Source organism: Cicer arietinum, chromosome 7, assembly GCF_000331145.2.
Source record: "Cicer arietinum cultivar CDC Frontier isolate Library 1 chromosome 7, Cicar.CDCFrontier_v2.0, whole genome shotgun sequence".
NCBI classification, from domain to species: domain Eukaryota; kingdom Viridiplantae; phylum Streptophyta; class Magnoliopsida; order Fabales; family Fabaceae; genus Cicer; species Cicer arietinum.
Genome location: NC_021166.2, coordinates 14595017 through 14609127, shown reverse-complemented (window position 1 = coordinate 14609127; position 14111 = coordinate 14595017). Strand labels below are relative to the sequence as shown.

At 28.8% G+C, this 14111-nt stretch overlaps 1 protein-coding gene across 1 annotated transcript; it reads left to right on the top strand.

The window, feature by feature from the left end:
* Positions 1–8781: 8781 nt before the first annotated feature.
* LOC101503784 (uncharacterized) lies at positions 8782–13715 on the top strand. Its single transcript, XM_004509167.4, has 12 exons — positions 8782–9257; positions 9346–9391; positions 9754–9826; positions 10099–10182; positions 10337–10453; positions 10717–11184; positions 11381–11781; positions 12049–12148; positions 12249–12308; positions 12403–12489; positions 12639–12767; positions 12843–13715. Exons 2-12 carry the CDS (start codon positions 9348–9350, stop codon positions 13143–13145), a joined length of 1866 nt encoding a protein of 621 aa, XP_004509224.1. The 5' UTR covers positions 8782–9257; positions 9346–9347; the 3' UTR covers positions 13146–13715.
* Positions 13716–14111: the final 396 nt, after the last annotated feature.

Genomic DNA, 14111 nt, shown 5'->3' with positions numbered 1-14111 from the left:
CTAAATTGTACTAGTCTTACTAAATTGCACCTATATGAATTGGGCCATCTTTAGAGAGCGAGCGGTGGAGACAAAAGAGAAGAGAATAGTAAAAGAGTAAGATGCCTTTTGTTTGTTTCGTATGATTGGCATTGAATGGATTGTCCAAACGTTTTTGGAAAGTTCGTTTTTTCTGTCGCATAATTGGTATTCCATTGAGTTTTTTCCATTCATCCAAAACAAAATAAATTAAGAACAAATATTCATTTCTCTTAAAAAAATTGAGACCCAATTTATTAATCTCGAAAACATTATAACTTAAACCACCATAAATAAACCTTCCCTCCGTTTACCACCAGATGCACTAACAAAACAAACAGTCACTACTCACTACACTGTGTGCCTCCTCACGTTTATTAAGGTAACAAAGACAATTTGTGGATCTAGGTGTTGCCTACTCGAGACAGTAGACTTACCTAGATTGATGCTAAGCCAGATTTCCAGCCAATAATCTAATTCACATTTTGGAACACAATAATTTGATTTGGGCCCTCATGGTCTAATGATTTGAGCAACAAAATGTGTTGTTTGAAATGTCGCTTCTAATTATTTGTAATCAGAAATTGCCATCAATAAAAATTTTGTTTATTATTTCATGTCATTTTCAAAATTTAATATAATATTGATTATTGATTTGTATATAATATTTATAATTATTAATTACAGAGAGAGAAGTGTATAAAATGAAATGATAAATAATTAATGATATCAAAAGTAATTAATTCTATTTACAGTCTTGATATGTTTAAAAAGTCAAAAATATTCGGTCTTTTATTTTTGGTCCTTTTAGATTTTTTATTTTTTTATTCACAACATAAACTTTTAAATATGCAATTGATCCGAACAAAATAAATTAATTTTAGTCTATGTAAAATAACTTTTTTTTTTTTAATTTAAGTCCCTCTAAAATGTATATGTTTTAGTTTTAGTCTATAATATTTAACATCATTAGTTTTTTAATGATTGGCTAATTAATGACTTTAAACTTAGTCCCTGTAAAATTTAAGAAATTTAGTTTTAATCTCTGCAAAATAAAAAATAAATTGTTTCAGTCACTGTAAAATGCAAGAAATTTGATTTTAGTTCCTACATAAAAAATTGTTTTATTCGTGTGTACGGTTTTTATAATAAATTAAAATTAGTATATTGTAATTATTTTTATTTAGAAGACATAAAAATATTAAGGCTAAATTATATTCGTGGTCGTTTAACTTAAGTCCAGGTAACGTTTTGGTCATTTAACTTTTTTTTTCTTCCCATTTCAGTATTTTATCTTTTGAAATAATTTCAATTTTACCCTTTAAGTGAGATTCCGTTAAGGCAACGTTAACAAATTCCCTCATCCGTTTTCTTTCCAGTTTTTTCCCTTTGATATTTCTAAATCTCTTGTTTGGTATTCTCATCTCCACTGATTTCCATCTTCTCATTTTCGTCTTCTTATTTTCCTATTTTCTTCTCTCATCTCCACTGATTTCCCTCTTCTCATCTCTGTGAAATCGTTTTCCTCTGTGTGTTCTTATTTTCCTGTTTTTATTTTCCGTGAAATGCTATCGTCTTCGCGTTTTCTTCCTGAATCTCCGTGAAATCGTAAATTAATGATCTGAATCTTCCTGAATCGCGTTTTCTTCCTGAAGCTTCAAGAAATTGTAATCGCACATTGAGAGGAAAAGGTAACGTGTTTATGGATTCTGATGTTTAATGATCTGATTTATTTTAGGGTTTAGGTTTAGGGTTTAGTTGGGTTCTTATGGTATTTATTAGTTGCATGTGTTTGATTTTGAATGATTTTATTCTTACATGTGTTGATTATTTTGGGTCAAGGATTTGTGGTCCACACATACATATTCCTTCCTGTTTTTCTAAGATTATGGGTCAGATCTGTGGTAAAGAAGAAACTGATAAGAGAAAAACGAGTGGGACAAGAGAAGAACACGCTTTCACGGAGATGAGAAGAGGGAAATCAGTGGAGATGAGAGAAGAAAACAGGAAAATAAGAAGACGAAAATGAGAAGAGGGAAATCAATGGAGATGAAATACCAAACAAGAGATTTAGAAATATCAAAGAGAAAAAACTGGAAAGAAAACGGATGAGGAAATTTGTTAACGTTGCCTTAACGGAATCTCACTTAAAGCGTAAAATTGAAATTATTTCAAAAGATAAAATACTGAAATGGGGAAAAAAAAAAAAGTTAAAGGACCAAAACGTTACCTGGACTTAAGTTAAAGGACCACAAATGTAATTTAGCCAAATATTAATTTTGACTAATTGGTTAATAACAAATATTTATCGCGGGAATGATATATGTTACAATAATTTCTTAAGCAACTCATTTCTAAAATCATATGATATACGAAACAATTTAGTTTTTTTAATTTTAAAAATCATATACGAAACAATTTTTTGTCACTAAAGAATTAGTTAAAATTAGTATTTTATTAATATCGTCAACGTAAAAATGAAAACAATTATAACATAATAACTATAATTTTTTTCACTTTTTTCTTGTGAAAATGAATCACAAAATAAATTATTGGTACATATAATTCATACACATAATGCATGTTTGTCTTCAATTAATTAATTAAATATAGTTTTTTTTGTCTTTTAAATAAAAATGAGAAAAATTATAATAATACTAATTACAAATGTATTAGAAAAACCCGTATAGACAGATGTATGTCAATAAAAAAATTAGTTAAAATTAGTTTTTTTTAATATCAGAAACATAAAATAAGAACAATTATAATACACTAAATATAAATGTTTTCACATTTTTGCTTGAAAATAAGTCGCTAACGAAACTGATGAAACATATAATCAAACACGAGATAAATATTTGTTATTAATCAATTAATCAAAATTAATATTTTTTTATATCTTCTAAATAAAAATGATAATAATTATAATACACTAATTATAATTTTTTATAAAAACAATACAAAATACATATTTTTTATTATGTAGGGATTGAATCAAATTTCTTGCATTTTGTATGAATTAAAACTTTATTTTATTTTGTAGGAACTAAAATCAAATTTCTTAAATTTTATATGGACTAAGTTTAAAGTCATTAATTACTCAACTATTCAAAAATTAACAATGTTATAAACATTAGGGATTAAAACAAAGGTTGCAGACTTTTGTTATGATATCAATTCTTGGTGCTTAAATCCCTATTTTGTAATATGTGTTTCAAGAGATGTAGGTTTTGTGTTGGTTGAGTTAGAATCTGGTGTCTCTTTATTTTTGCTATTAGTATTAAACCTTTGTATCTTAGATTCATTTGCTTATACTAAATAACAATATCCATTCATTCAAATTGATAGAAATTATATCGATCCAAAATATTACAATTCAAAATCGTTTAAATAAAAAAAGATAAACTAGAAACAAACTAACACCTATGTTAATAGTATAAAATGACACAACGTCTACAAATGTAACAAAACCTATAAATATGATAAAATTAATGTGTTTAAAAAATACATGTCTCTAGAACTATAATGTTGACGACGTCAAAGTCATTGACTAAATTTGCACTTTTGATTGAAGCTAATACAAAATCTAAATCAAAAAACACTACAACAAGACGGTAAATAAAAAATATCGCATCAAGACGACAAATAACACATAATGTCACACTAAGACCATGAAACCACAAAATATAAAAAGAAAAACTAAATCTATATAGAAATAACTTATTTAAATAAAAGAGAATTAAAAAAATTCTAAAAATATCAAAATGAATGAATTTGAATCCAAAATTGGTCTTAAATCACTCCTCTTTCGGTGAAAAATAAAAAAATCGATCAAAAAGAAGGAAGGAGAATCAATTGACATTTGAATTATCAAATATATGAATATGTCACCTATATCTTCGTACACCTTGTACTTGTTTTAATATATTCTTTAGTTGTTTTAAAAAAATGAAAACAAACGAATACTACATCCTTCTATTTTTATAAACACACATTGCATATTTTACTTCACATTTACTAAAAAATGTTGAGAGTACTAATTAAGAGTGCAATTGAATCACAAAATAATAGGTACTATTTATTTGATATATCTATGCACCAAATAAAATAATTTAATTTTCACTACAATATTCTTTATTGATATATAATATATATTAATGATTGAATGCAAAACTAATAAATGAGAGAAGAAAAAAAGATATAAAGAGAGACATAAAAAAATAGATAGATAAATAAAAATAAATAAAGATAGACGAGAGATATAAAAGTGATGTAGAGAGAATAGAGAGATACATGAGAGAATAGAGATAGATAATAATTTTTTAATAAAAAATATATTTTAAATAATCTGTACTTGTAACAAAAATTATCTCATAGATTAGTGGAAGACAAAAATTATTATTTTTATGTAATCATTTATTTATGTGTTGTCCAATCTCATTACTAATTTTTAAATTAAACAAAATAAAATTATTGTCTCTTATTTTTTTTATCAAATCAAGGGTAACCTAATTGTAGTATAATATGAAAGGAAGAACGACAAAAAGGTGGTCACTTATTTCAAGATTTATTTGAATTTATATGAATATATGAAATAAATTTTAATTTGCAATCTTTCAATAATTCATACAAAATTGTTCATTATTCGAATTTATATGAAGTACTTATGTTTGCTATATTTTTATAATCTTGACTTAAAGAGTTTTATGAGACCTTTTCGATTATTACATAAGTGCATATATCTAAAAAGCATGTCTGTCAGATTGATTTGAAAATCAATCCCCTCACTTGGTACGAACCATATAATATTGCACGTATTTTTCTTCCTAACATAATACATATTTGTATTTTAATTAATTTTAAATTGTAATCAAATCATCATTACTATATTAGAAAAATAACATAATTATGATACTTCTATAAAATTTGTCCCTCCCTTTTTTGTTTCTATACATAATCTCCTATATCAGGAAAATAGATAATGATGTTTGAGCGAATTAATGTTTCATTTCAGCATAATCTTATCAAAGAAGCTTTTTGGTTTTTGTCTGAAAACTATGTTGGTTTTGTTTTTTTCGTTGTACCTGCTATAGTTGCAACACAATTAACCTTAATTTTAATTGAAAACAAAGGTAAGAAGTTTATTTGTTATAGATTTGTTTTAATTATGGGACACGTCAATACGACAATTCAGTTGGTTAGTTAAAGCCACTTTAAAATTTCAATTCAAATTTTAAAACTAACATAATTATTAATATTTATTCATAAAAAAATTAAGACTCATTTGGTCAATGAAGAGTTTATATATATATATATATATATATATTCTTCTAACAATTAAAAGCTAAATAATAATTAATACGAGTGGAATATTGAACAAATATATGATTTTTATTTTGAAAAATAAAAAATTTATTTATTTTAATTTTTTCCACACTGGCTAATATTAATATTTTATTTAGAATGTAGATTAAATTTGTGATCTGCCGTTAACTTTATTCCCTGACTTTCACACATTAGTTATTTAACTAAAGTCAAATTTATATGTTTTGTTTATTTATTTATTTTAATTAATAAAATTAAAATTAAAAATATTTTACATTGTTGTGTCCCTTTCTCTGTTTTCTTTTTGAATAAGTGGTATAAGCTCATAAGCTAGTTTTTGTGCATGTGAACTTTCCTTTGTTATTTCCTCTCCCAGATTTTCATCAGTTATCTTTCAGCTTTTCCCTGAGCTCTCCCCCTCCCTTTTTGGTTCTCTTTTTCTCTGTCTAAGTCTCAGCAAATGTGCAGAGAAAAAAGGAACTTTCTTTGATTAGTAGTTTCATATAACGACAAAAAAGTGATAATTGGCCACCTTACCGCACTCCCATCATTTTCTTTTTATATATTTTGTTTTTGGGTAAAGTTTCTTTGATTAACATATTTTGTATATTTGTGGTTATGTGATAACCGTTAGTTTCTTTGATGTTGAAAGACAATATGCTTATCTCCTAATTCCACCAAAAACATTTAGACAAAGAGAAACTCCACAAAATACAACGTATTTATGTTTTACCTTTCATCCCTTTTTAGATAAATCCTTGCTTTTCTTTCTTTGCAACTTAGTCTATTTTGTTACCTAGTCACTTGTTTCCTCATTATTGGTTAAACATTAGTTGTCTAGTGGCACTCTATGCAAATTAAATGCCATTTTCATGATACACATGGATTAGACATTACAAGTACCATCCCTAATATGAACGAATTCAAAAATAAATTTGGGGAATAAGATTTGTTGTAAGAGGAGGTTTCATTCATTTTTTAATATCAATCATTAATTTAAAATCAAATAATTTTGATTTCACAATTATAAAATATATTTGAGATCGAACAATTTAAATCAGAAATTATGTGATACATTTATCGTATCAAATACAAGTTTTAAAGAATTCTCCATAGTATGTACGATGCAATGCATATAAGTTTTGATTTTCAATGATCTCATGTCTTCGTCAATACTAATCAAAATTTTCAATTGCAGTTTGAATTTTAACACAAATGAGTCTCTAAGCGTCCGAGGATTATCCACATTAGACCAAAAACAATCACACAAGTAAATTGAACACTACATCTTAAACATAAACTTTAAGTCAACGAGTTTATAAATCATCTTACTTATATGTTATTCAACAATATTTTTTTAAACAATATAAAACTTTTAATTCACACTTACTACACAATATTACACTGACTTTAATAATATTTTTTATTATAAAAAAGTATATCAACCTACTAGAGACCAAAATTCATTCGGAGAAATAACAATAGCCAACCTTGCCTTCCCAACACTGTATACAGATTAGTCCAAGGTACCTATAAGAATAAATGGCACAAATTGTAGCATGGTCAAAATCAATATCTCATCATCAACAAAAAACAAACTACTACGATACTATCTAATATTTATTTCAATTTTCCATCGATCCATTATTTGTTACATCAAATCAATTGGCTAATGATTAAAACAGATGCAAAAGGAGACATATATGGTGGAGGATAGTCACCAACTCTCACTTGCTTTGTCGACGAGAGTAGAGTTCATTCAAAAAAATAAATAAACTGCTCTGCATATGCAAGTCAATGGAGATGTCTCTATCTCTACTCTAGTGATCTTCTATGTTTTCATAAAAATGCCTTGAGTTTTTTAGATGTGTACTAAGTTACTAACTCATAAATAGATCTAAACAAAAGTTACATCAATTTTTTAATACTATATATTATTTATTATTTATATTTTATTTAAATTAATTTTTAATGACACGGGAGCCAAGTTATAAAAGCTTTTAATTGTTCGATCAAATAAAAATAAATTAAATCCTCTAATTCAAAAGATAAAACTAAAAAGTATTGGATACAAGATTGAAAATAGCATATGAGGCACACAATGAAACTAAAGGACACGAAAATTAATTATTAAATGGATTGGATAAGCAAATGTTAAGATATTGTACGTTTAGTTTAATTTGGCTAACTTTGTGATATGTAGATTGTGAACTAAACTAATACATACTAATTATTATTAGCTCAGCCTTGTCCTTTGTTTAGGCCAAAAGGGAAAAGACTTTTCCACATTACATTTTTTTTTTTTTGTCGCTAATTTTCCGTTTTACATTTTCACAACTATTTATTTACACTTACTTATTTGAGGAAAAATAAAATAAGATACATGCAAATAATATCGTTTGAATATATTACGACAATAAATTAAATAACTAGATTCAAATATTTAGTGAGTTTTTATTTAAAGATAAATGATTTAGGATAATTCAAATATAAATATTAATCAAAATAATTTGATTAAACTTTATTTACTTCCTAATCAAATGTTGAATTATCATAACCTCTTTTCTTTCAGAATTAGAGTGTTAAAACTAAAAGAATATTATGACAATATTAAAAAAACAAATAAAATATTATCTATTATTTTAAATTTTATAATTCTTCTTCTATGTGGTATTAAACACTTTTAAGATTTTTTTTATATAAGGATAAGTTTTTTCATCTACATTGTACACCACCATTGATATATTAGAAAGATTCCGATATAACGAATTGGTTATTGGTAAGTGAGACTACCAATTCTAATACCACAATTAGGCCAGGAAGGGTTTTAGAAGATCATTGCCTTAGATTCAGAGTAATCATACAAATAGATCGAACATCACATCTTCACCAAGATATTTAAGATATTGAGTATATGAATTATCTATTGATCAACGTCTATTTTTTCATCCGACAGGACTAACACTTCACCCATCAATAATTACTTGCTCTTTTAACATAAATATGTTATAAAATAAGATGAATATTACAGTGGATTGATGCTTAAGGAGTTACTTGAAACTTTATCGAAGATTGATGTCACTCTTCATAACAATTCTCTAGGTTTTAGCAACTAAGACAATGACTGAATTGAATTCAGTTTGATAAAAAAATAAAAATAAAAAATATATATATTTATCAAAATTCAACTCATCAAAACGACATAAATAAATTATCGTATCAAATATAAAGACAAAAACATATATTAAATTATTCTTTCAAGAAAACTGATCAACATCATTAAAATTTTAAATGATATTTAAACATGGTCCACAGAATTTGCCAATAAAACATATTTTAAAAATTCAACATATTGATTGAGTTTGTATCTTAATTTCTATTAAATTACTATAAAATTGTAATAAAAAAGAAATGACTACAAATTAGTTAATCTTGTACCAGTTCCACTGAGATTGTTAGCCCAAAATAGTCTTTCTTGAAGATAGTGAAGTTGGCCACTTCAAAACCCTTTTAATAAATAAGATTGAACCAGTGTCTTTTTTCTTCTTCTTCTCTTTTAGCAACCTTGGATCTCTAGAGCCTTTATAAGGTTATTTTTCCACTTTTGGATGTTTTGACATTTGCCAAAAGGCAAACCTTTACAAAAGCCTAAGGAGCATAGCACAACACTATAATCATATAGCATTTAATCACTGGAGTGTTAGTCAAAAAGAAAAAGCCTCATTAGTCAAAACCCTTCATTCTTTACTCTCCATAAGTGCTTTTAGTTTGGTTATCTTTTTGCACAGTTCCATTAACAGTTCTGTTTAAGTTTTAAGCTTTATTTAGTTGCAATCAAACTGAAAGGGAACTTTTATTTTGTATTCTGAAATGCAACAAGAGTACAAGACAAGTCAAGTGTAGTGAAGATTCTGGTACTTTGTTTTTCCACTTATTTTCTCCCATTTTTAACAATTTTTGGTGTTGTTGGAAATAACTTTGATTTCTGATGATGGGTTTTAGGAATGGGGCTTGAAGGTTTAATTCCAAGGCACAAACGTTCAAAGAGGTGCTACTTTATAATCTATTTAATGTGTTTAGATTCTTATGTTGCTTAAAGTTTGGTCCTTTATGTCTTTTTTCTCTTGATTGTGGAAATTTATTCATTTGGGTTTTTCTTATTTTTCTGAAAAAATGGAAAATAAAGGTTTCAATTTTATGTCAATTTTCTCTGTTTTTGTTCTTTCTTCCTTTTGGGTCTTATTTTGTATACCTATTTGGGGAGAAGGGTGTAGCTGTTTTTTGAAACTGTAACTGAAGGTTCATAATAACTCTTGAAAGGGTACCCCAAAATACACAGTTTTTATATATATTTGACTGAATAATAACTTATCATGTATTAATTATGTTTTACTGTTTTTGATATGGCAGCTTTCCTGATAAGAAAACAGTTGTGGAGGATAATAGTCCATATAGCATTGAGACTTCAGATCAAACAAAGCTGGTATGATAAATCACTTCCCTACTTTTTTCATGTACAAGTTGTCATCACTTTTTTTTCTAGCTTTTTTAACTTGGGAATTTTAAGGTATGATTCTTATAAATGCATTTTTAGGCATTACGGTGCTGCAATGTCATCACTTTTTTTCAGTTAAGTTGGTATCATGAATGCCAAGCGCAGCCCAAAATTTTCATTATTGTTTTGTTGCAAAATTTATTATAGGATGGATGAGCAAGATTTTCATGCCTAAAGTATGGTTTTTGATCTGGTTCCAGGATTCAGGTTACGTCACAGAATGCAGCGAAGCTCGGAAAAAACAAACGCCTATGAATAATGTTCGACATACTCTGAAGCAAGAGGTAAGGCACTTGAACTGTTAACTACAATATGCAGCCATGTTTTTTGCAGTATGGTTCAATAAGTCATTTTGTTTTAATCATATTTCTAACAAACCCCTATGAATAATGTTCGACATACTCGGCATACCTGATATTGATGTCTATTTTGTGACAGATTCTTCAATTGGAGAAAAGACTCGAAGACCAGTTTAAGGTCCGGTGCACGTTAGAGAAGGCACTTGGATACAGACCTATGTCTCTTGTTAATACAAATGACATGACAGTACCCAAGGTTTGGAATTTCTTCAATAAATTTTAAAAATCTTTGTTTTTCCAGTTATTCAACCACATTTTCTTTTCAAGTTCAATCTTAATAAGATTAGTGAAAGAATGTGATTTTTCTTCTGATGTCATAGTTTTTAACCAATTATTATCAACAGGTATGACATATCCAAAATTAATGTACTATTTTTTTTCTCTTCAAATGACATTGATTTTGCAAGCATACATGTAGAGCATTTGCTTTCTGTCTGATAAGGTATTTTTTCACTCCAGCCAACAATGGAATTAATTAAAGAAATTGCAGTTTTAGAGTTAGAAGTTGTATATTTGGAACAACATCTTCTGTCCTTGTACCGTAAAGCATTCGAACAACAACTAACCCCCGTGACACCATCTACCATGAGCGAAAGCGAAAAGTCTCCTCAGCTAACAACACCTATAACAAGATTCCTTGAAGTTTCTACACCTGAGGTCTTAACCAAAAGAGGATGTTCTGCTATACAATGTTTTGATCATGAGCTTCATACTCTTCAAGAGGAATGTAATGGATATGAAATTGAGACTCCCGAGAAAGAACACAGTGCAAATCATCCAGATGAAAAGCATTTAGATTCTGGTGTACATCGTTGTCAGTCCTCGTTATCCCAATATTCAGCATTTACAGCAAGAATATCACCTCCAGAAGAAGTTTCGACCGAATCTCTACGCGCCTGTCATTCCCAACCCTTGTCCACGATGGAGGTAAATCATGTTTCATGAAAAATTCTTTTACCTGTTTTAATATGTAGCGTGGCTCCCAGTTAAACAAATCTTTTTTGTTCTTTTGGAAGAAACTTGAAAGCATATATTCACTTGATTATGAAGTTATGTTATTTCCATTTCACTTTGCTACTTTTATAGGTCTTCATTAGATTTTGATTCTATTTCTTTTATATAGTTCGTCGAAAATGTTGACGCTTCAGCAAAAATAATCAGTCTAGCAGAACATCTCGGTACCCGAATATCCGATCATATTCCGGAGACAGCTAATAGGCTTTCTGAGGATATGGTTAAATGTATATCAGCTATATATTATAAACTTGCTGACCCACCGGTAACAAATCCCAGCCTTTCGTCTCCGAGTTCTTCAACAAGTGCCTTTTCTATTGGAGATCAAGGAGACATGTGGAGTCCTGGGTTCAAGAATAATTCCTCTTTTGATGTACAGTTAGAAAATCCTTTTCATGTTGAAGGACTCAAGGAGTTTAGTGGCCCTTATAGCGCCATGGTTGAGGTATCATGGATTTATAAAGAGAATCAGAAATTGGGTGATACAGAGAAGTTGCTCCAGAATTTCAGGTGAGTCTAATTAGTATCATGAAGATGGTTCTAAAATGTGATTGTGGTTATGCTGTGAACCTTGATATTGCGGAAAAATGCAAACGAATGAGGTTGCAATTGTGGTTGCTATGTCGTTGTGGAGACCTCTTAAACCTACATGTTGTGGCTGCAATTACGATTGCAGACACAATTTAGAACTATGATCATGAAGCTTTCACAAAGTGCAATTCATTGGTGCCTTGAGAATTGGAGTTATAATGGTCATGTACTTCTATGTTATTTCAGGTCACTTATTTGTCAACTAGAAGAAGTAAATCCTGCAAAGCTGAAACACGATGAGAAGCTAGCTTTTTGGATCAATGTACACAATGCTTTAGTGATGCATGTAATTATTAATCTCCAAACCATGTTGTGTTACCCTTTAATACATTTCATTTCTCTCACTTGATTAATTGGTTTAGAATTTTTTCTTTGGTTTCTTATAGGCTTTTTTAGCTTATGGAATTCCACAAAACAATGTGAAAAGAGTCTTTCTTCTGTTAAAGGTAAAAACCAATAGTATCTTTATTAGTCAATTTGAGTATGAAACTGAACCTATATCTGTTATAGCTGATATGCTCAATGTATTGCTCTTTACAGGCTGCATATAATATCGGTGGTCATACAGTCAGTGCAGACACAATACAGAATACTATACTCGGGTGTCGAATGTCTCGTCCTGCACAGGTTGAACAAACAATCTCGACCCTTCTCCTATAAATAATAAATAAAATGAGTGTGTTACTGTGCCATATATAGAATAATATAATTGAAATGTCCATTCAATATACAAAGTATTTAGTTGCGATCTTCTTTTAACTTGCTTCCTCTTGTAGTGGTTCCGCGTGTTCTTTTCTTCGAAGATGAAATTCAAAGCTGGAGATGGACGACAAGCATATGCAATTGAGCAGCCTGAGCCTCTTCTACACTTTGCACTTTGTTCAGGAAACCACTCTGATCCGGCGGTACTTGTCTCAGTTCTCATATATGCATTTGATTTTCATTTGATATCAGTAGTTAACATAATCAACTTATGACAGGTACGCATATATACCCCGAAGAGAGTGTTTCAAGAACTAGAAGTTGCAAAGGAAGAGTACATTAGAGCCACCTTCGGCATACGCAAAGACCAGAAAATACTTCTACCTAAGATTGTAGATTCATTCTCCAAGGATTCGGGTTTGTGCCATGCTGATGTTATAGAGATGATCCAACATTCTCTACCTGAATCCCTGAGAAAGAGTGTTAAGAAATTTCATCTTGCAAAATCTGCGAAGAGCATTGAATGGATTCCGCACAACTTTACTTTCCGATATCTCCTACCTAAGGAGCTGGTAAAATAATTATTTGGTAGCTCAATTGTTATGTATTCTTTTGTACAAAATTGACAAGGTAGAAACAACAGACTGTTTGCTTTGTAAAAATATTTTCTATTTTCATTTCATAAAACCTATGTTAATTTTATTTGTTAACAAAGATGTGAGACTCATGAAGTGATCTATATATTTGTATTTTCAGAAACAATGAGAAGGCCAAATAATTATTTTCATTATTTTTAAAAATGCATCATCTTTAGCTAGCATTTAATCTTCTCTCTACCACAATGATCCACTTCACGAGTCTCACAAGATAAAATTAACACAAGTTTTAAGAAATGACTTAGTAAACGGGCTCTAATATTGATTGCAATGTGTAGTAGTAGTATTTTGCATCTGTAATATGTCTTGCCATGTTATTTTATTGTAGTATATGTAACTGTTGTAGTCTATGAGAAGAGTTGAAATTCTGCTATAAGCAGTGTAAATAATTTGTTGTTACAATCAAATCAATTGGATTTCTTTGCTCTTCAACATGGATATCGAATTTAGATTCAACTCATGAATACAAAGACCTACTTGTACTTTTTGAATCAGGAGTCAAATCTGTAAGCTTTTTTTTCAGAAAGTTTTCAAAGTGCATGTTTGGATTGGTGGTGCATTTGGCAAAATCATGGTAGAACTGTGATTTTGTAGAAGCTCTAACAGTAGTTTTTGCTAAAATCATGATAGCTTATTGTGATTCTGTCAATCGCACCGGCAATTCAAACATACAGTTAATAGTAGCTATTGTAAATTATTGGTTTCAACTGTGTGAGATTTTAAGCTGAGACATCTCCTAGTGAAAATCAATAATATTGTCTAGTTTAGATATGAACAAGAATTGTGTTATCTTCGGTTAAATTTTAAATGATTCTGTTTATTATATAAAATAAATAATTAATGTGTTAATTTTTTATCAAAGAAAAGTAAAAGTTGTTTGGAAGACTTAAC

Coding starts and splice junctions, on each gene's coding strand:
- LOC101503784 (XM_004509167.4), top strand. CDS start 9,348: ATGGGGCTTGAAGGTTTAATTCCAAGGCACAAACGTTCAAAGAG. Junction 10,183..10,336: donor GACATACTCTGAAGCAAGAG/GTAAGGCACTTG, acceptor ATTTTGTGACAG/ATTCTTCAATTGGAGAAAAG. Junction 11,185..11,380: donor AACCCTTGTCCACGATGGAG/GTAAATCATGTT, acceptor TCTTTTATATAG/TTCGTCGAAAATGTTGACGC.